This window comes from Nelumbo nucifera, chromosome 1, assembly GCF_055504915.1.
Source record: "Nelumbo nucifera cultivar China Antique chromosome 1, China Antique-T2T, whole genome shotgun sequence".
NCBI lineage: Eukaryota > Viridiplantae > Streptophyta > Magnoliopsida > Proteales > Nelumbonaceae > Nelumbo > Nelumbo nucifera.
In genome coordinates this window covers 151,377,846-151,400,765 of record NC_142649.1, presented here as the reverse complement: position 1 = coordinate 151,400,765, position 22,920 = coordinate 151,377,846, and the positions used below count along the sequence as shown (strand labels likewise).

At 39.4% G+C, this 22,920-nt stretch overlaps 1 protein-coding gene and 1 long non-coding RNA gene across 8 annotated transcripts in view; one reads left to right on the top strand and one right to left on the bottom strand.

Annotated features, from left to right (window-relative positions):
- BAM4 (beta-amylase 4) overlaps positions 1 to 20,424 on the bottom strand; it is a 42,918-nt gene extending 22,494 nt beyond the window's left edge. For 2 of the 7 annotated variants that reach the window (XR_016080402.1, XR_016080401.1), the window contains exons 1-8: positions 19,973 to 20,412; positions 17,751 to 17,879; positions 17,236 to 17,482; positions 15,309 to 15,529; positions 15,156 to 15,233; positions 14,909 to 15,068; positions 13,405 to 13,658; positions 12,077 to 12,146 (exon numbers count right to left, since the gene is read on the bottom strand). Coding sequence is in view for 3 of the 7 variants with exons in the window: in XM_088894723.1 (XP_088750849.1) it covers positions 12,077 to 12,146; positions 13,405 to 13,658; positions 14,909 to 15,068; positions 15,156 to 15,233; positions 15,309 to 15,529; positions 17,236 to 17,482; positions 17,751 to 17,879; positions 19,973 to 20,154 (1,341 nt within the window). In the remaining 4 variants the exon portion in view is untranslated. Of the gene's footprint in view, positions 1 to 12,076; positions 12,147 to 13,404; positions 13,659 to 14,908; positions 15,069 to 15,155; positions 15,234 to 15,308; positions 15,530 to 17,235; positions 17,483 to 17,750; positions 17,880 to 19,972 lie in introns of all 7 variants that reach the window. The other 5 variants (XR_016080403.1, XR_016080404.1, XM_088894724.1 and 2 more) reach the window with 5 other exon arrangements.
- Positions 20,077 to 22,703, top strand: LOC148803997 (uncharacterized). The gene is made up of 3 exons (XR_016080405.1): positions 20,077 to 20,211; positions 20,902 to 20,995; positions 21,830 to 22,703. It is a non-coding gene; the product is annotated as an uncharacterized LOC148803997 (long non-coding RNA).
- The last annotated feature ends 217 nt before the right edge of the window (positions 22,704 to 22,920 follow it).

The following is a 22,920-nucleotide window of genomic DNA, read 5'->3' as shown; positions in this document are numbered from 1 at the left end:
AACCACGCAGCAAGTTGCAGATGTTTTGACTAAGGGCTTGTTGAGACAGCCATTTGAGCTTCAAGTTAGCAAGTTGGGCATGATAGATATCTTTGCACCAACTTGAGGGGGAGTGTCAGTAAATTAGGAAAGTTAGGATTTGATTGTTAGAGATTTGAATAAATTTAGGAAAGTCATATTCTAGGATTAAGGGAAAGAATTAATCAATCCCTGATTGTGAGAGATTCTAGGGTTAGCCTTTCCTATCTTTTCTTATTTAAGTTGTATGCTCTATGTGTTTTAGATGTGAACAAAGAAAATATTTTCTCCTTTCTCTCCCTCTATATTTCGCTACACATTTAAATCCTTAAGACCCTAACATGGACTGTTAGGATCAAGACCCTAACATGGAACAAAGATCTTTTGTTATGTGCAAGAATTAAGAATTTAAGACCCTAACATGGACTTGTTTGGGCTTGTCTTGAGGGGCTGGGTACAAATGCGGCTCATAGAATCAGAAATGCAAGATTCTTTACATAACATTAGCTATTTGAAGTAATGCAATTGAAGAAAAAAAGAGATTGTGGGTTTTACATACTTGAAAATGCTTTATATGATTTGAATACATATTTTAATTTTAGATAATAGTTTCTTAAAACATTTATTTTAAACTTTAATTTTATATTTTTTGTTAATATTATTTTAATTTTTTGCATTTTTTGGCACTTTCTGAATTTCTGTGCCTCACCTTGTGCCTTGCATTTTTAAACACTGAGATTAAGTCTGTGATTGTTTTGATAGTTCAAGTGAATAGTAGCCAAGCCTATCACCATGTTTAGAAAAGATTGGCACCAGGTAGCACCTCATAGAACACTTACCAGCATATGTTCAAACCATCTTCTAGAACAATAAACAAGTTAATTGTAAAGAGACTGGGTCGAATGGTCCCTAACAGCTGCTTGTGTGATATCCTTTATTTTTTTATCTTTTATTTTATGTTGATGGGCCTCACTTAATGGGCCTGTTATTTGTTCTTGTTTTATTTTCTTTATGTAATTGCCAAGCTGGCCGCCCACTTAAGGGCATACTTGTCATCATTAATTATTAGAGGTTAATAAAATAGGGTTAGAGGAGAAGGGTGAATTATTCGACTTCTTCTTCTCTTTCCTCTTCTCTTCGACATACACAGCTCTTGCACTATTATTCAGATCTGATTTGCACTGTTAATTACTGATTTTAAATCTGATATTAGAAGACTGATTCACATCTTGGTATCAGAGCGGGTACAGTTCTTCTTTCTTCCTTTTTTCTTCGTTCCTGTACACTCTAAAATCAAGAGAGTGTATGGAGAGATAGGTTCTCTATAGTATAGAGAATCACTTGCCTAGTTGGTAGAAGGGTTTGGAGATTTAAGTTTTGGCCGAATTTTGCCAAGAAGTGATGTTGTTTTGGTGCTGTCCGAAACCCTAGTCAACTAGAGATTTTCGAGGTTACCAGGAAGGGTGAAGCTTGGGTGTGGCGCTCTGTGCTTGGAAGGTGTCTTGTGACTGCTAAAGGAGGGCGGTTCAGGTTAGGAAGAGTTTGGGTCAGTCTGGTTGGTGCGGCACCATCTTCTCTCTTCCTCCCATCTGTTGGACGGAGCAAAACCCTAGTTCTTCAAGCACCCTATTTCTGGTTTGACTTCAAGTAAGTTTACATAGTTAAAATTTCAGTTCTTTGATTTCCGTTTGATTAATGGAGACATACGGAAGTGAGTTCAAGCAGGTGCCGGTTTCTGGACCTGCTCCAGTAGATTTCGTTTTGACTGGTGTTACCACGATTAAGCTAGATGGGACGAACTATCTTGCCTGGGCACAGTCTATAAAAATTTATGTTTGTAGTAGAGGAAAACCCGGGTATCTCACAGGCAGTAAGGTGAAACCCGAAGAGACAGATCCCGAATTTGAGAGATGGATGCAAGAGAACTATACCGTTATAGGATGGTTAGTTAACTCTATGCAACCTCATATAAGCCAGCACTATCTCTAGATGTCTTCTACTAAGGAGATATGGGACAGTGTAACTGAGACTTATTCACAGAAACTGAATGTAGCCCGAGCGTACAAATTGAAAAGTGATGTGAAGAACCTGAGACAGGGGGAGAAGAGTGTAGCAATCTACTACTCTATCCTAAAATCCCTATGGCAGGAAATTGATGTTATGGAAACTAGGGTATGGGAGAGTAAAAAGGATGCTGAAATGTACAGAAAGCTGGTGGAGAGAAATAGGGTATTCGAGTTTCTCACTGGACTCAACCTAGAGTTTGATATTATCAGACAGAATATTTTGGCCAGAGATGAGGTTACTCTATCACAGGCATATGCCATGATAAGTAGTGAGGAAAGTAGACGACAAGTTCAGTTGCAGAATCCACCTACAGAACACTTTGCACATGCGGGAATGAAATCTAAGCGGCCTACTGAAAAGGGGGAGCAGGTGTGTGAATATTGCAAGAAACCACGGCATACCAAGGACACCTGCTGGAAACTTCACCCTGGACTACTCCCTGAGAGGTTTAAGAACAATCTTAAGAAGGGCAGTCAAGCGGGAAAACTCAAGACTGCTAATGCTGCTACAATACCTGAAGGGGGAAGTAAGGAGAGTGAGAAAACATCAACCATTGAGTAGTTGGCTGCAATGAAGTTAGACTTTGAGAAGTATGGGAGGCTCCTAAATCATCTAGAAGCTACAGTTTCTTCAGCCCACCCTTCTAACAGTACATCCTCTTCATTGGCTTTTGCTCACTCAGGTACATATGCCTCAGCAAATCATGCTTCAGTTTCAGGTAATCATAAACTCCCTTGGATTATAGATTCCGGTGCATCAGACCATATGACCAGCCTATCTAACATTTTTTGTTCATATCATCTCCTCTCTGGGAAAGAGAAAATATCCCTTGTCGATGGGTCACTTGCCCCCATCTCTGGTAAAGGAGATATAAAGACCTCTGACACCCTGTTCTTATCTTCTGTTCTCCATGTTCCTAAGCTTAACACAAACCTTTTATCTGTTAGTAGCTTAACAAAGTCCATGAACTGCAGCATAACCTTCTTTCCCACTCATTGTGTTTTTCAGGACCTGCAGTCTCAGAGGACGATTAGGAGTGGCCATTTGGCGAACGGAATATACCTGCTAGACACACCAGATCAAGCCTTGGGACCACCTCATGGAGTTGCTTTAGAGTCAGTTGTGTCAAAGTCTGTTAACAAGATTTTGTTATGTCATTTTCGATTTGGTCATTTGTCTTTTTCTGCTTTAAGTCATCTGTTCCCATATATGTTTAAAGGAGTGTCTTTATCTAGTCTTCATTGTGAGTCATGTGAGCTAGCAAAGCATTGTAGACATTCCTATTCAATCAGTAATAAAAGATTTGTTTCTCCTTTCCATATTGTTCACTCTGATGTGTGGGGACCATATCACATGCCAACCATGGGGGGCTACAGGTATTTTGTCCTTTTTATTGATGACTATTCTCGTTATACTTGGATTTATTTCATGAAATCCCGGGATGAAGTACCAATTATTGTGAAAATTTTTCATGAACTCATCCTCACCCAGTTTAATACCCGTATCAAAATATTCCGTTCTAACAATGCTAAGGAGTATTTTGAAAAAACCCTCTCCACCTATCTTGAAACTTTTGGGGTTATTCATCAAAGTTCTTGTTCCTACACTCCACAACAAAACGGGATGGCGGAAAGAAAGAATAGACATGTGGTTGAGGTTGCCAGATCCCTTTTATTTGCATCCCATGTTCTTGTAAGGTTTTGGGGAGATGCTGTTCATACTGCTACCTACCTAATCAACCATATGCCCTTCAAAGTTCTTGGCTTTAAAACCCCCTTTAGTCTTCTCTTCCCGGATGAGGATCTCTTTTCTCTCCCTCTCCGTGTCTTTGGGAGTACTTGTTATGTGCATATTCATAGTCACCAAAGGCATAAATTTGAACCTAAGGCTCATAAGTGTGTGTTTCTGAGATATGCCTCTACACAAAAGGGTTATTGTTGTTTTGATCCAGTTCGTGGCACCCGCTTTGTATCTCGGGATGTCACCTTTGCAGAGTTGACTCCTTTCTTTAGTATTCCTCCTGAGGGGGAGACATCTGATGAACCCTTTGCTATGTCTCCAGTTGTTCCTCTTCCCATCCCTTGTGAGTCTGATCATGGGGTGTCCACCTCTTCCACTGGACCCACCCCTGATCCTCCTCTTGCTCCTGCTCCTGCTCCTACTCTCCAAAGGTGTTACCAAAGGCGGAGATTCAGACATACGCAGGTTGTTTCCACTCCTTCAGAAGAGCATCTTGCCACTCCCATAGTTCCTGAGGAAACAGGTCAGCCCTCTACCGACCCAGCTTCGACCGTCCCTAACCTTGACCTTCCTATTGCTCTTCGCAAGGGCAAGCGGAAGTGTACAGCCCATTGCATCTCCAAACATTTATCTTACAGCCTTCTCTCTCCTTCCTACTACTCCTTTCTTGCTTCTGTTTCTTCACATGTGATACCCAGGTCTGTACCGGAAGCATTATCTCAACCTGAATGGAGGGATGCTATGACGACTGAACTTGAAGCATTATATAAGAACCATACCTGGGATATTGTGGACTTGTCGGAAGGGAAGGAACCAGTGGGGTGTAAATGGGTGTTTACCATTAAATATCACTCTGATGGCTCGGTTGAGAGGTATAAGGCTAGGTTGGTTGCTGTTAGTGGTGTTAGTGAAGGGGTATTTCAGTCTTTGTACTTGTTGAGAATGCTGATGTGTACTGTTATGTTAGTTCGAGTGCCTCTTACTTAAAGAAGGGCACTCAAGTCTTTTTCAATAAGTCAATAATATAATAATAGGTCTGGCCGAATCAAGGGATTGACTTTTTCCCTAATTCGAACCAGCCTTTCTCTCTTTTCTCTCTTCTCTCTTTTCTTCTTTCCTCTCCTACTTCTTGCTGTCTACTTTACTCTACAGTCAACGAACAAGACAGAATTCTATGGCAGGTCAAACTTCAACATGGTATCAGAGCTAGGTTCACCAAATCAGACTTGCTAGAATTCTGCCTTCTGCGCATTCGAATTAGGGTTTCACTTGGGGTTCTCAGTTGTGAGTTGGAGACTGGGAAAAGGGCTGAAAAGGAGTGATCGCCCTCTTCCCTAGGAGGTCTCTATGCCTCCGATTGTGTCGTTGGTGATTGGTTGCTGTGGTTTCTAAGCCCTAGTTAGGGCTGGTACGTGTGGTGCAGTGGTGTCTCAGCCCTTCGTATGGTTGGCCTTCAGGCGATGAGGTAAAGTTTTTTTATATATTTTTTTTTTATGGAATACATGAGAGGTGTAGTACAGTTCGCATGATGGGTTCTCAGATTGCAGTATGCTAGGGTTTATGCTAGGGTTTATTCTGGTTTGTGTGTGATTCGAATGGCAATAGTGTCTACTTAATGGTGAAGCTTCCTATAGTTGTGGATTAATGTTGGTGGTGTTACAAGTGTGGTTTTCAGCTTTTGATATCGCTGAAATCAGTGTGCAGACTTCGGTGAGTAGGGTTTGTGGTGTTGCAGTTCTCAGCTGTTGAAATCAGTGTGCAGATTTCGATGAAGTGTCTGTGTGTAGTGTGCAGTGTGTAGTGCTCCTAATTCAGTGCTCAGAATTAAGGGAGTTCGGCAATGGCAGATAACAGTGATAGTAAACCTAGTGTCATGATATCTACTGACTACCTGAATGTCCAAATGACCTCCATTAAACTGAATGGAGAGAATTATGTCCCTTGGGCCAAGTCTGTAGAGGTTTTTCTGAAGGCGAAGAAGAAAGTGAAGCATATAAGAGAGGAGAAACCCCCCGCTAATTCTCAGGAGTATGAAGACTGGGAACAGGAAGATGCACAGATCATTACATGGTTGTGGAACAGTATGGAACCCAAAATCAGTGTGAACTTCATGTTTCTTGACACAGCCAAAGAGGTGTGGGATCATGCCAAGAAACTGTATTCAGGTCAGGATAATACCACTAGGGTATATCAACTGTATCAGGAATACTTCAATCTGCAACAGGGAAATCAGAGCCTTGAGGAGTACTATGCCAATGTGAGGAATATCCGTAATGAGTTAAATGTCTATCATCCTCTCACTTCAGATGTCAAAGTTCAACAGCAACAGCGAGAGCAGCTTGATGTAACACGGTTTCTGGTGGGGCTGAAGTCTGAGTATGAACCAGTACGAGCCCAGATACTAGGGGGATCTGCTCTTCCATCTTTAGAGGAGGTGTTTGCTCGTCTTCGGAGGGCTTCCATTGGATCTATGGACTCTAATGTCTCCGATAAATCAGCATTTGCAGTGTCAAGAGGCCGAGGTGGCAGAAGTGGGACTCGAGGAACCCAGCCTGGCAGGAGTGGTAGTGGTGGATCTACACATATCCGTGGTGGTGGTCGTACTGGAGGCAGAGATTCAGGGGGAGCTCGTGGTAGAGGACGTGGCTCGGGTCCACGGAAGTGTACTCACTGTGGTTTGGATGGACATACCATTAACTACTGCTATGACTTACATGGTCCTCCCTCGACGTGGGCCAACCATGCCATGACTAGTGACACCAGTTTCAGCCCTACACAGGAGAAACGGTCAGCTGACCCGATGCCTTCTACTCCCTCAGATGGTCCAGGCAAGGAGATGGTGAGTGTTCCTCGTGATGAGTATGAGAGGTTTGTTCAATCCAAGTCGCAGCAGAACACAGCTTCCTTTGCACACTCAGGTATGGCTTGTTTGGCATCCACACCCAACCCCTGGATTATTGACTCTGGAGCCTCCGATCACATGACGGGAACTCCAGGTGTGTTTTCATCTCTCACTCATTGCTCAACATCACAATCTGTTACCCTTGCTAATGGCTCCACGTCATCTATCTGTGGTGTTGGTAATGTTGACCTAGACCCTGTATCCCTATCCTCTGTTTTATATGTACCTAAGCTTCCATTTAATCTTATGTCTGTTAGTAAGCTGACCAAGTCACTTAAGTGCTCCATCACTTTTTACCCTTCTATGTGTGTTTTTCAGGATCTCAAGACGGGGATGAAGATTGGTGGAGGGCATGAAGCCGGTGGACTGTATTATCTTGATGGTGGTGGACGAACGTCAACGGCTCTTCAGTCATCCATTTCTCCTCTCCAGTGGCACTGTAGATTTGGTCATCCTTCGCTGAAAGTGTTGCAGTCCTTAGTCCCTTCATTGAGTCAACTTTCTATTTTAGATTGTGAGTCTTGTCAATTTGGGAAACACCATCGTGTTCCCTTTCGTTCTAGGGTCGATAACCGTGTGTCGAGTCTTTTTTCTTTAATTCATTCAGATGTTTGGGGTCCTTATAAAGTGATGTCATATAATGGATACCGATATTTTGTTATTTTTGTTGATGACTGTTCGAGAATGACGTGGCTCTATTTAATGAAAGAAAGAAGTGAATTATTTTCCATCTTCCAGAAATTTTATGCTGAGATCCGCAATCAATTTGGTGTTCACATCAAAATTTTCCGTTCTGATAATGGTCGTGAATACTTGTCTTCATCTTTTCGAGAATACTTGGACCAACATGGCATTATACACCAAACTTCATGTACCTATACTCCGCAACAAAATGGGGTTGCTGAGAGAAAGAACCGCCATCTTGTAGAAACGGCACGCTCCCTCATGCACCACATGAATGTTCCCAAAACTTTTTGGAGCGATGCAATGCTCACCTCTTGTTTCTTAATTAATCGGATGCCCACGTCTATCCTTGATGGTCGTTCTCCTTTTAGTGTCTTATTCCCCAACATGTCTCCGTTTCCGCTTTCTCCTCGGGTATTTGGGTGTGTCTGCTTCGTTCATAATCTGAGTCCCGGGACTGACAAGTTAGATGCACGTTCCATGAAGTGTATCTTCCTTGGTTATTCCCGAACTCAGAAAGGGTACAAGTGTTATCATCCTAGTTCTCGTCGTTCCTTGGTATGTGCTGATGTTACATTCTTTGAGTCTACTCCGTTCTTCGTGGGGTCCGGTGCTGCTGCTTCCCCCACATCACCACCTCCTCTTCCTCTTCCTGTGGCTGATCCACCTCCTTTGGTTCCAGTCATGCCTACGTCCTTGCCTCCGGTGCCACCATTGGTTGACCGTCCACCTATCCGTCACGTGTATACACATCGCCCACGTGTACCGGCTGCAGCTCCTCCAGCTTCATCACCGTCGACAGATCCCGCTCCAGCTTCGACACCAGCCTCCGACCTAGATCTTCCTATTGCCTTACGGAAAGGTAAGCGTACTTGCACCCTTCACCCTATTTCCAATTTTGTTTCACTTACCCACCTCTCCGCTTCCCATCGCCAGTTCATATCTTTGTTATCCTCCGTGGTTGTTCCTAAGGATGTCCAGGAAGCCCTTACCTCTCCAGAGTGGTGCCGTGCTATGGAAGAAGAGCTCTCTGCTTTGCATCATAATCACACTTGGGATCTCACCGCTCTTCCTCCTGGGAAGCAGGCTGTCGGTTGTAAGTGGGTGTATAGTGTTAAGTACTTGCCAGATGGTCGTGTTGAGCGCCTGAAGGCGCGGCTGGTTGCCAAAGGGTACTCCCAAACCTATGGCATTGACTACACGGAGACGTTCTCCCCGGTTGCTAAGATAGGGTCAGTTCGTGTCGTCATCTCTCTTGCAGCTATGTCTGGTTGGCCTCTCCATCAGCTCGATATCAAAAATGCCTTTTTGCATGGGGATTTGCTCGAGGAGGTCTACATGGAGCAACCACCTGGGTTTGTTGCTCAGGGGGAGGATGGTAAGGTATGTAGACTTAAGAAGGCTATTTATGGACTTAAACAGTCCCCTCGAGCATGGTTTGGTAGGTTCAGTGAGGTGGTCAAGAAGTTTGGTCTGAAACAGTGCCAAGTTGATCACTCTGTCTTCAGTCTTGACTCTTCGGCAGGTAAAATAATATTGGTGGTGTATGTGGATGATATCGTTGTGACTGGGAATGATAAAATGGGCATTGACAGATTGAAGGCATTCCTACAGGAACACTTTCAGACAAAGGACCTTGGCAAGTTGAAATACTTTTTGGGCATAGAGGTAGCAAGATCTAAGCATGGCATTAATTTGTGCCAGAGGAAATATGTGCTTGATTTACTGGAAGAAACAGGATTGTTGGGTACTAAACCGGCTGAGACACCTATGGAAACAAATACGAGGCTGAGCAGTGATATAGGTGAAGTGTTTGAAGAGCCTGGCAGATACCGACGACTTGTAGGCAAACTAAACTATCTAACCATTACTCGGCCAGATATTTCATTTGCGGTTAGTGTGGTGAGTCAGTTCATGCAGAAACCTTTGGTCCCACATTGGAATGCAGTGCTAAGGATTGTGAGGTATCTGAAAGGAGCTCCTGGTCGTGGTTTGCTGTACAGAAGTGGTGGAAAACTGGTAGTAGAAGGATACACCGATGCTGATTGGGCAGGTTCTATGTCTGATAGACGATCTACCACAGGCTATTGCACCTTTCTGGGGGGTAACCTGGTAACATGGAAAAGTAAGAAGCAAACAGTTGTGGCAAGAAGCAGTGCAGAAGCGGAATATAGGGCCATGGCACATACTGCTTGTGAACTAGTGTGGCTGAGGAACCTTCTACAGGAGATAGGATATGACATCAGTACTCCAATGAAGCTCTACTGTGACAATCAGGCAGCGGTTCATATCTCTTCCAATCCAGTGTTTCATGAAAGAACCAAGCACATCGAAGTTGACTGTCATTTTGTGAGAGAGAAGGTGCTGAATGGGGTGATAGAAACTGCATATGTTAGTACGGGAAACCAGTGGGCAGACTTGTTTACAAAAGGCTTGAGTCGGGGGAGAGTGGACTACATATGTAACAAGCTGGGATTATATGATATATACTCACCAGCTTGAGGGGGAGTGTTAGTGGTGTTAGTGAAGGGGTATTTCAGTCTTTGTACTTGTTGAGAATGCTGATGTGTACTGTTATGTTAGTTCGAGTGCCTCTTACTTAAAGAAGGGCACTCAAGTCTTTTTCAATAAGTCAATAATATAATAATAGGTCTGGCCGAATCAAGGGATTGACTTTTTCCCTAATTCGAACCAGCCTTTCTCTCTTTTCTCTCTTCTCTCTTTTCTTCTTTCCTCTCCTACTTCTTGCTGTCTACTTTACTCTACAGTCAACGAACAAGACAGAATTCTATGGCAGGTCAAACTTCAACAGTTGCCAAGGGCTACACCCAAATGTATGGCATTGACAATCTTGAGACCTTTGCTCCTGTAGCAAAGATGACTTCAGTTCGGGTTTTGCTTTCTCTAGCAGCTACCTTTGACTGGCCCCTACACCAGTTTGATGTTAAAAATGCTTTCTTGAATGGAGATCTACATGAAGAAGTCTATATGTCTCTACCTCTAGGGGTGTATGGGAAAAAAATGAAAGGCAAGGTGTGTAAACTACACAAATCCATTTATGGTCTCAAACAATCTCCTCGGGCTTGGTTTGAGAGATTTCGGGCTGTTCTTGTCTCCTTTGGCTACATTCAAACACAATCTGATCATATATTGTTCTTGAAGAAAAATAACACTCTGGTGACCTTTTTGATTGTTTATGTTGATGATATTGTGGTCACGGGTAATGACATTGAAGAGGCCAGTAAACTAAAAGGATTTCTCAACTCTGAATTTGAAATCAAAGACTTGGGAGATCTTCGGTATTTCTTGGGTATTGAAGTTGCTCGGTCTAAGGATGGTATCTTCATATCTCAGCGCAAATATGTCCTTGATCTTCTTGCTGAAACGGGTAAACTTGGAGCTAAGCCTATCTCCACTCCCATTGATCCTAATCATAAGCTTTCTACCACAGATGGTGAGCCTTTATCTGATAAGGGAGTGTTTCAGAGACTGCTTGGGAGGTTGTTATACCTTTGCATGACTCAGCCAGATATTTCCTATGCAGTAAGTGTTATTAGTCAGTTTATGAATTCTCCCAGAAATACTCATCTAGCTGATGCAGAAAGGGTTCGGTGCTACTTAAAAGGTACTCCAGGGAAAGGTATTCTATTTGCTAAGCATGGTCACATGAAGCTGGAAACCTTTACTGATGCAGATTGGGCAGGATGTATTGATGACAGAAGGTCCACCTCTGGTTATTGTGCTCTGGTTGCTGGGAATATTGTGTCTTGGAGAAGTAAGAAACAATCAGTAGTTGCTAGATCCTCAGCTGAAGCAGAATACAGGGCAATGGCTCATGGTGTGTCAGAACTACTATGGCTACAATCCCTTCTAGAGGAATTGGGGGTGGACTACGAGAAACCAATGATGCTCTATTGTGACAACCAAGCTGCTATCAACATTGCTCATAATCCTGTTCAACATGACAGAACTAAGCACATTGAGGTTGATAGGCATTTCATAAGGGAAAGAGTCTCTTCAGGAGAAGTTTGTTTGCCATTTATCACATCAGAAGAGCAATTGGTTGATATCTTGACCAAGGGAGTTCCCAAAGGGAAATTGACACACTACATAAGCAAGCTGGGCATGATTGACATCTATGCTCAGCTTGAGGGGGAGTGTAAAGAAACTGGGCCGAATGGGCCCTAACAGCTGCTTGTGTGATATCCTTTATTTTTTTATCTTTTATTTTATGTTGATGGGCCTCACTTAATGGGCCTGTTATTTGTTCTTGTTTTATTTTCTTTATGTAATTGCCAAGCTGGCCGCCCACTTAAGGGCATACTTGTCATCATTAATTATTAGAGATTAATAAAATAGGGTTAGAGGAGAAGGGTGAATTATTTGACTTCTTCTTCTCTTACCTCTTCTCTTCGACATACACAGCTCTTGCACTATTATTCAGATCTGATTTGCACTGTTAATTACTGATTTTAAATCTGATATTAGAAGACTGATTCACATCTTTAATGTTACAAGTAAAGATGATGATCAAAGAACAAGGTCATTAGATGAAACCCTCATCCACTAAACCACATGCTTGAGCAAGTACATGAGCGACTAAAAATACAAACTGACCATAGTTAAACAAGAAAGCAATTTAACTAAGTTAGAATGCACACTTACCTGCTGGAGCAAACCTTCAGGGCTGCAGAGATAAGCAGATGGAGTTTCACTGTCAATCATTTCTAAGCAGCTGCAAGCAAGAATTGAATAAACTGAGAATATCTGCAAAAGTTTGAGTAAATAGTACCCAATATATGAAGATTTTCTAGGGAACCTTGTCTAGATGCTAATAAAAATATATGAACAGAAATAGCACACAGGAATATCTGGTGTACATACAAGATGACTGGTCCCACCATTTGATAGAGTTCAGAAATCAGATAAGCATAGCCACCCCAATCTAATAAATTTTCTTTCAGATAGCCAACATCTTATTTTCAAATCCTGATCTCCTATATATTGCATATATTGGATGGTTTGAGATCATCTTATTAATCAAAATTTTCACTTAAATCCACTAGTCAGGTAAGGATTGAAGAGAAAGAAGTAGCAATCAAGTGTATAGACAAATAAAAGTTGGGGGAGAAGAGAATAAGCTACCTAATACCCTATTTCTTTCTTTTATTTCAAAAGAATGAGATATATCAACAGACCATATTTCCCTTGAAAATACAATTCGCAAACAAGGTCTTACAGTCCTAATACATCAGACAACTCTCTCCTTCAAACTGGTAAATAGATACCAATATACCACACATGTCCAACTTGCTAAGAATATTAAACAATTAAGATTTTTTTAACAGCTTTATAAATCTATGACATCTGGATACCTGTACAAGGGTGTTATATCTTGTTGGATACTTCAATTTTTAGTGTAAACTTGGTATACAATAGTACAATACCACATCCAGCAATGTCCTTGCCATATCCAGGCAACATAGTTATCAAAGGCACCAGCTAGTTATTCATTTGTTTTAACAAAAGGTAAGCAGATAACTTTTGACGCAACCTTCTCATAAATGAACTGTCGATCTACTTCAATATGTTTGGTCCTATCATGTTTTACTGGATTGTGACTTGTGAGCAATACTAAGAGTTGTCTTGTTATCACAGTAAAGGTTCACAAAACCTTCTATAAGGCAATGAAGTTCCTGAAATAGTGTCTTCAACCAAAAAAGTTCACAAGTCCCATGAGCCATGATTCTGTATTCAGCCTTCAGACTTGATCCAGCCACAACTGATTGGGTATGGGACTGCCATGGTGTTTTTTTATGGGCCATCTGCTTCATCTTACAACCTTACATGTTACAAATGGCAAAAGACATTGTAAACAGCCCTTATTATGGTCTATCATAGAAGTAACTCTTCTTAGGAATTTAGACTCAAAAGTCAAATTACCAGGTATACAACTAATATAAAGAAAATGAACCCTGTGGAAAGAAACTTACGAAACATGCAAAGCAGCTCCATAACGAGACAGCATTGAAGCCAATGGGTCATACCCATCCCTGAGAGAAGTGTTGTAGTAACCAGCTGTAAGTTCTGCTGGGTGTGAATCCATCTGGTACCACCAGTATATGCCACCAATTTTAGCCACTAACAAAACAGAATTTGGTCCATTGTTTCGATATCTCCTTAACATGTTTGCAGCCTTTGCAAGAATAGCATCTGCATGGGAGATCAACTTCCCACTGTACCATTCCTGCAATGAGATAATATCGCCATAAGAATGTTTCTTACACTTGTTGACAAAGTCAAATTCTTGCAACATGATCAAGGAAATATCCTTTTCTGCTATACATAATCCTGCTCTATCAGATAATATGCAATGGATCTGTAAGCATAACATATAGTAAATTTGTGCATTTCCACAATCTGCTCTCCAAGATGCATTCTTAAATCTTATGTAGATTGCATGTGTTATGCTAAAAGCATCTAAAGGTACCATTACTTTAGTATAATGGTGAAATCACAGGCTGGCAAGTCTGAGAATGCAGGTTCGAGTCTGAGAGTGGCCACTTTGTGCAAAAAATGCCAAAGGCCAGGACTCTATCCAGTCTACCCTTCCCGAAACTCCAGATAGCTGGTCATCCTAAACATTATTCATTTAGGACTGAATATCAGGTCAGTACACTGGATACATCCCCAAAGCTATAGCAAAATGGTCATCCTAAACATTATTCATTTGTTTACTTATATAAAAAATACAGCACACACACAGAGAACATCATTCGATAAAAATGACATGTGAAGTTTTTTTTTTTTTTTGATGAATAACTGTTAACTTCATTGAATTTAAAAGACAGTGTACAAGAGAAAGTGGGAGAGAGACAAGCCCCCTTATCTCTCCCCTTTAATTTTTTATCTCTTCCGGTTGTTTTTAGAACTTTATTTTCTGCAGGGGGTGTTGAGCCTATCTTAACTCTAAATATAGTTTTAAAGGAAAAATGCAATGTCTACAAGGAAATTTATGGAATTAGATATGATTAAATAATTATAGCTCATTCTCTAAATAAATAATAAAATCACTTTCCATCATTAATATGAGTTTTAGGGAGCCTACTCTATATAATCAAACAAAGCAGTGCAAGAGTGATGTGTCCAGACACCTCCAATCATCAAGTCTTCAGGTGTTGATCAACATAGATCATACTAGACCATATATACTGAATATGGCACTGAACAGGACAGAATGGTGAAACAGGACTCATGTAGCCAACCTCGTATAGTTGGGACGAGGCCACGATGATGATGATGATGATGATGATGATGATGATGATGATGACGATGACAACGATGATGACTACATAAACCGGAATGCCCACTATATGCTCTAATACCAACATGTAGGATTGTAGAGTGTCAATTTGATGCAACGTTATTAAGCCTGGGATGCAAAACTGCTGGTTTGGTAAAGATCAAATTGCATAATTTTGAAAAAAGAATACTCACCAAGAAAAAGCGACCATAATCAGAAAGAAAATTTTCTCCTCCCTCTTCAAAGAAAGGCACCTCAGATGGAAGACTATTGTAGCATCCAGCATTTTGTGGGCCATCATCTCCCCACTCTGGTTTTCCTTCCTCACATGCAGCACTCTTCAAGTCCTCCATCCTGACAAGGAAAACAAATTTCTCAAATTTAAAATACAAATATCAGGTCAGTAGCTAAAGTAGAAAGATAATTAGAATTTGGACTTACATGTACTTATCATAACACTGGAACTCACCAATTCCGGGGAATCTCCATCTATTATCACCAGATGGATGAGCAGGATACCTGGAGGTTACATTCCATCAGACAATCTTGTTAAGGCTTCAAACTTGATTAATAATTTGCTGCATAAAGGAGTACCTCAGTTCCCCAGAAGGACCAAGACCGACACTTATTTCTTCAATTACATGTCCCATAAGTGACTGAAATTTGTTTAGAAAACTGAACATAAAATCTTCATAGCATTGGAGGGCAGTCCTGCCACAAAATAGAGGTATTCTGTCCACTCCTAGTGTAAGATAATCATTATTTGAGAGCCCATTTTGGTCTCGATAATAAATATCCCTATTTAGATAACCAATCTGAAAAGAAAAACGGCATATGAGTTGTTTTGGTTTTAGCTGAACTATTCAATAAATGAGAGGTAAAATTAAAGTCTAGATTCTCTTTCGCCCACTGATAAAAGTCATTGAACACACCATGAACATGTGAAGGAAATCTATGGAATCTGGAGAGTATACAAGAAGGACAGGATACATAGAGCAGGATTATACAAGTAGAAGTATGGCTATCAACAGTACAATCTAAGATTTGCTTCAATTATATCATATTCATATGATCATCTACATCATAAGATTAAGTTCAGTTTCAAATGTAGGAACAAATTAAAAGTTTTCACTGTTAAATCCAATAAATATCCAAATAGAGTACTTATGTGCATGTGTTGGTAATTGTGAATATATGCTTACAAGACAATCACATCTTTTATAATATTGTTATCCCTTAAAAATTTTAGGATTTGAGAGGCAATTTACTTAAAAGAAAATACAAGGTTGTAAACATAGAGCTCATATAAGTTATCCCACCGTCCCTAAAACCTAATATAAACCTAAATTATTCGGGCCTTTTGGGGAAATCTAAATTCGAAACTTTGAAGGAAAGACACCAACAGTCCTAGCGCAAGATCAAGACTCAAAGATTACAGTGATCTCAATAACTTCTTCTTTTTTATATAAATCAACCTTAATCTCACATATTAGTTCCATGACCCAAAATTTACAGACAGGCAACCTTTATTTATTTCCCTAGTTTTATATCTAAATTCAAATATCTGATAGAAAGGCAACCATATTTTGTATCTTTTCCTTTGGAGTTTTTACAGTGACTAATCTGTGTTCTGTCTTATCAGGGAAAGTTGGTTTGATTTTTCTGAAGCGAAGAGGTTGCCAAGTAATGCCTACCAGGAATGATGATTTCTACCTTTTAGGACTGATTATTACTTTTGCTAAGCTTCAGCATAAGATGTACAGAGTTCCAGGTTGGACGTTTTCTGTGTTACTGGTGCTACTGTTTATGATGCAAATGTCATCTAAGATATATATATAAAAAAAATGAAGAGAAAAAATGGTATTGTGCTTGTGATATGCACTTTTTTTCTGTCTACACTTTTTTTTTAATTTTGAAAAATTCAACTGTTAAAAGGCAGAGAATTAGCTATTTGGGTTTGATTCAGAATGTTTGAAATTCTAAGCAAATGCACACTCAGTGGTCCTAAATGAGAATTAGTCATACTTCAGTTCAAATTCAAAGATTGGATTCTGCTTATTGTATGTCAACATAACCCAATTGTATCCAAATGCTAAGCAAATGCACACTCAGTGGTCCTAAACGAGAATTAGTCATACTTGAGTTCAAATTCAAAGATTGAATTCTGTTTATTGTATCTCAACATAACCCAATTGTATCCAAATGCTAAGCAAATGCACACTCAGTGGTCCTAAATGAAAATTAGTCATACTTCAGTTCAAATTCAAAGATTGGATTCTGCTTATTGTATCTCAACATAGCCCAATTGTATCCAAATGCTATCCATTTGCAGTCCTATGTACAAGTGGTGATCATACAAAGGGGTAGAGGACCAAAAATCCACATCCCCTTCCCCAATTTCAACTGAAACTAGAAATACTGAATGCCATACATGCAATGTTACATAACACTGTACTCTTGTAAACTACAAGGTACCTTGCACTTAATCAAACAAAGAATTCTTTTTTTAGAATATCTTTACCTCCATAATCCACAGTGGAAGACTAACACCGCCTTTTCTATTGCATGATACTATGCTAGAGTGGAAAGACAAGGAAATATGTAACTTAAACCCAGAATCAGATATCAGCTTAAAAAGTTCTTCATAGAGAGACCAATTATAAGAAAAGGGGGCATAACGCTCAACAATGCCCCACCAAACTTCAACTGCAATTCCATGAACACCTGCCAACTTGAGCGCTTTTAGGGACATAGTTAAGGCCTTCATTCTGAAACAACAGAGGAACAACATATACAATGTTTCTGCGTCATAACCAAAGAAATGTAGAAAGAAAAAAATCAAGAATGTTATTGTACTTTATACATCAGAACTAATGGAATAGAAGATAAGTAAGCCTGCCAGCTAGTAAACCGTATTATCCTCTATGTCCTAATAACTAACAGATTGATAGAAAGGAGGAGGAGGAGGAGAGAAGAGAGAGAGAGAGAGATTAATCATGAGAAATATGAATAAGACAAAGGGATAAAGACATATACTTTCTAATCTTCGGGAGCCCAGAAGTATCAATTCCAAATACATCAACCGGCATCATCACAAAAATTGGGATCCGCTTCTGCTTAGTTGATTCCAATATTGTAGATCTAGCTTTCTCTCGGTAATCCATGCTGCAAATCATTAAGTTCACCAAATATGGGTTAAGCTCTCTTTTCTTAATTATCTTGTTTCTCACAATCAAATTCCAAATGTAGATTAAACTCTCCTTTGTTCTTCATTATACAGGAAAAAAATTCAAAAGATATAATCTTTTAATTATATTGCGAATTTCAGGTGAAATCAGATGCCACATACATTAATCCTGAAGTACACCCACCACCCACACCAACTCATTTATGAGCTTAACACAGTAGAAATATATCCAATGTATAAGCACCAACTCAATAGGTATACAATTATATCCACTGTATAGGCACAAGTTCTATGTATTAGTAACATGGAACCAACCAGTAGAACCATCACCAATATTTTTTTTTTATCAATAATGATGAAAAGAATTTATTTAAAACTAAAAATAAAGTGAATAAGTGTATGTAGAGAAAGAGCAGGGGGAGGGTGCCTCTTAAAAGTAAGAGGAAGCCCTAACACAGAAATTATCAAATAACAGTGGGATATTATCCTCCCAAATGTTTACAATCCTCGTAAGGCCTGCTTTTAGTTGATCTAGGATCCTAAGACAGTGTAATGTCATCCTGGAGACCAACCCCTTTAGCTAATCAAATCACATTCTAAAGCTTCCACAGCCACCTATGTAAAGCACTCAACCAATTAATGACAAGGCTTGAATCCCTTCCTACTAGCAATCTTTCCATAACATGGGTTTGAACTAATATTAGCCCCTATAGCTAGCACCCAGGCCTTGGCTCGGAAATGAGCATAAAACATTATCATCTCAATCCTTGAGAATATTCCCTATGGTCCACTATTGCACAATGAAGACCTATCAAAGTTAAATTTAAGTGCAATACTGTGGTGGAGGTGCCAATTCCTCAAAACCTGGGGCAAATAAGATCCAAAGAACACCAAATTAGGTCAGTCTCTAATAGTGAACTGCAAAGGAATTTCCCTGAAGACTTAAGACAATGAAGCCCAATGGACGTTTGAGTTTTGCTGATAAATAATTAAATGTAATGATGACAGGGAGGCTAACATTGTCAATAAAAATCTGCCTATGCTTATCTTCTCATGTGCACAAATAATGGCCAAGAAATAAAATCATTATAATAACTTAGTGCTGCTTCTAGAAGGAACACCAGACCAGTTCACATAGCATCCTGCAAGCCAAACTTACTACCAAACTAACTTCATATAGACCTAAGAAATGAGACCATATAAATGGGGCTATTAGACAATAAATAAAAAACAATTTTATGATTTGAAGGAAGTGTAAATGAATAAAAAAGGTTACCAGATAATGAATTAAAAAGTTATTAAGCAAATGTTAACTTTTTTTTATGAGCCACTTCCCACCAAAGGCCTTAATTTTCTGTGGGGCTAAGGATTTACAAACAATCTCAAAAAGAAATTGGAAGAAGAATTGACCAGACATAAGGAGTTTAAGGACTTGGGGGAGACTATCCTCAGTTCGAATAACCAAACTCTAACACCCTAACTAATCGCTGCAACAAAAGCATCCCTTTAAAGTTTGAACTAATCTGAAAGAAAGTCCACAGCAAGGGACAATCGACAATTTTTTAGCCAAATCAAATTATAAGAGGTTTTCCTTATTCAAAAGTTCCAACAAGAATTAAAAAAAAAAAAAGGAATAACAATAAAAACAATTAAGCTTCAATTGTTGACCCCTTTGATGCCATGGAGTCAGCAGCAACTCTCTATGATAATTTTCTAGGAAAACTATTCAATTGACATTACTTGTCCCTGTATTGTATGAACAAGGTGAAACTTGCATAAGACAACTCAGTGACCATATCCACCGGTTAATATTCATACCCATCAAGCATTCATAATTTATCTCATCTGAAACACTGGATCAGTGTGAACTTACTGAATGCATGTCAACTTAAGCCTTACCATCTAACTACCGTTTCCATGTTCTTCAACCACACTAACACAGCCTAACCGTATATTTGAGAGACTCGAACTTGATTACACAAGTTTAAAAAAAAAAAAAAGTCTAAAGATAGAAGTTTAGAGAGAGAAGCCCCAAAAAATTGAGGGAGAATGAGAGAGATTATTTATTGACCTCAAAATGCAGCAACTTCCGGCAAAGGAGCCGCATCTATAGAGACCTGTCTTGAACAAAGGAATCATAGGAAGAGTTTTGAAATTTCTTCTCGTCTTTCTCGACCCGAAACGAATTTCTCTGAAACAATAACTTCTCCTCTCAGAATAACATTTGCAGGCGACTCCACCATTCTCAGCCATTTCTATTGATCAACTGATCAAATCAATCGCATCGAATCGGGGGATCGAAATAGCGGGGTAGTATGATAAATTTCAGAATTACGAGAGACGGGTTTCCCTGGCCATAAGTTTAAATTGATTATTTTTTTATTACGAAAAAAACTGATTCTTCCTTGTTTTTCAATATTCTCCTCCTCTTAACTTATTGCATACTTGCATGTGTCTATACAGTTTCGCAGCTTTGCCCCTGAAAACCTTTATTAGGAACCCTTATTTACAATTTACAATATTGTAAATACATACAAAATATAAGGTTTTGCACTCTACATATTATTTGTAAATTTCTTGAAACATTCCTTTTAAATTTTGGTAAATTGACTTACTTTGTCCCTATTATTTAGAAATTGTCTTAAAATACTATCAAGTTTTATAATAATTGACTAAATTCTTCCTTGCTATTAGGTTTTATTAACGTTCTATTACAACATGTAACATTATTTTAAATCCAATATTACCCTTTTATGCCATCTAATGTTCTTCAAGTTTTTAAAATAAAACTCAACATATTCGAATTTTTAACAACAACCCTACCAATGTCTGTCAAGTTCCCACCATCAAAAGCTACAATTACAATCTATGCCAAACCACTACTTATAATGAATTGTTTATGATGATATAAGAAATAGAGGAAATTGATGGTGAAAATGCTTGACCCAAGCCATTAACATGGTTCTATATCTTTCTGAGTTTGTGGTTGGCAATGTGCAGATTTGAGGTCCCATTTCCTAAGAGCAACTGATGGAAAGGGTCAGTCGTGGGGGTGGTCAGGTATTCTGAAAGGAAGAGAGGTATTAAAAAAGAGGTATGATTTGAAAAGTGGGGAATGACACTCAAGTAAACATTTGGTCAAAATTTAGTTTGGCTTCAGTCAGGGCAAAGCCCGTTCTAACAGCTTTTACTGCCTTGCATTGAGAATATCTCTGTACTTGTGTGCTTTATTTCATGGGGAGATATTCCCAATGCAAGGTTGCAAAAAAATGTTAGAACGGTGTGGGGCACGGATTTGCCCTGATAGAAGCCAATCTCGTCAGAATCAACCAAGACTTGGACAAAATCAACTTGCCTCTTCTCTTATAAATAGTAACTCCAGATCTTGGAATAGTCAGGCTGTGAATCATTTGTTCCTTGCTAAAACAGCTGGTAAGATTATTCAAATGAGACTTCCCTTGCATGATTTATTGATTGGGAGGATAGACCCATATGGATTGGGTCAAAAACAGGGCAGTTCACTGTGAAATCAGCCTACTTCTTAGCATTACAGGATTTGTGTGACACAAGTCCTGATGGGGGCAGGATCAATGGGGATAAAACCTTTTGGAAAAAACTTTGGCGTCTTCCTGTGGAACCAAAGATAAAAAGAAAAAATAAAAATTCTTTGGAGGTGTTGCAACAATAGCCTAGCAGTTAATGAAAACCTTTATATAAGGAAAGTTATTCAGTCCCCTTTATGCCTTTGGTGTGAAAAAGAAAACGAATCTGTAATACATGCTCTCTTTCCTTCACAGACTGGTTTATAGGGTTTCTAAATTCTGATTTAGAGATTACTAATATGTTGATTGCTGGTTTGTGGGAGATTTGGAAGGATAGAAACAAAAGTATTTTTGAAAACTTTATTGGTAATCAATGCTGTGAACAGGTTGACAGCAGAGACATCTCTGCTCTTGCAACAGAAGGACCCTCCCTCTTTTTGTTGGCGCCCTCCAGTAGATGGTTTTGTGAAGATCAACTTTGATGGAGATTTTTTAAATTCCAATAAAGCTTCTTATGGGTTTATAGCAAGAGACTCTGCTGGTTTTTGTTTCTGGACTGGAGGTGGTTCTCTCTCAGCTGAGTCTCCATTGATGGCAGAGGCCATGGCTCTAGTAGAAGCAGTGAAGACAGCAAAGAGGAAAGGTTTGTCTCAACGGTTCCTCTTCTTTTTGCCCAGCAGACCTGGTCTTTTTAAAGGAGGATCTAGGTAAGTTATGTGAGGGTATGGAAGTCAAGTTCAGGTGGTGCCCTCGAAGCTCGAATGCAGCTGCTTATGAAATTGCAAGGCGCGGTGCTTGTTCAGATCTATGGATGGAAGGAGTCTATCCATCATGGCTTTTATCTTTACTTTAAGTTTAGTTTGTCTTAGTTGTGTTGCTGTAGTTTGCTTTTCTTAGTTTGTTCTTGTTGTTTTCTGGGAGTTTGACAGTTTGTTAATGAAATCAGTTTATTACCAAAAAAAAGTGCAGCTTTGGACCATCACTACCAAAGCTAACGTTTTTGCTTTGGCCATTGGTAAAATTCACTCTGTTAGCCCTTCTATTACTGTATTCGTATGGAGAGAGACACTATTGTAGCTAGTTTCGGAGTTTGGAGAAAATAGAGAGACAAAAAAAAAATTATTCAAATGTTTCATGTTGAAAAGTTTAAAATATTCTGTTTCCATCATTCTATTAACAAACGCTAACAACAAGGAAAGATTTAATCAATTGTCAAAAACCTTGAATAAGGGTGAGTAAGTAGATTTCCTAAAACTTAGGAGTACTTTAAAAGATTTGCCTTTTGTATTATTTTGTATATATTTGCATTGTGCATATTTATAATTATACTCTCTCCAAATTGAGCATTATGTTTCTTTATTTGTTTTCCTCTCTGTAGTAGATCTTCGTTTTATCTTATCTCATAAATATTTATTTATCAAAACTCTAATTTATGATACAGCACCCCTTGTATTTTGATAGATTTATCCACTTGTCA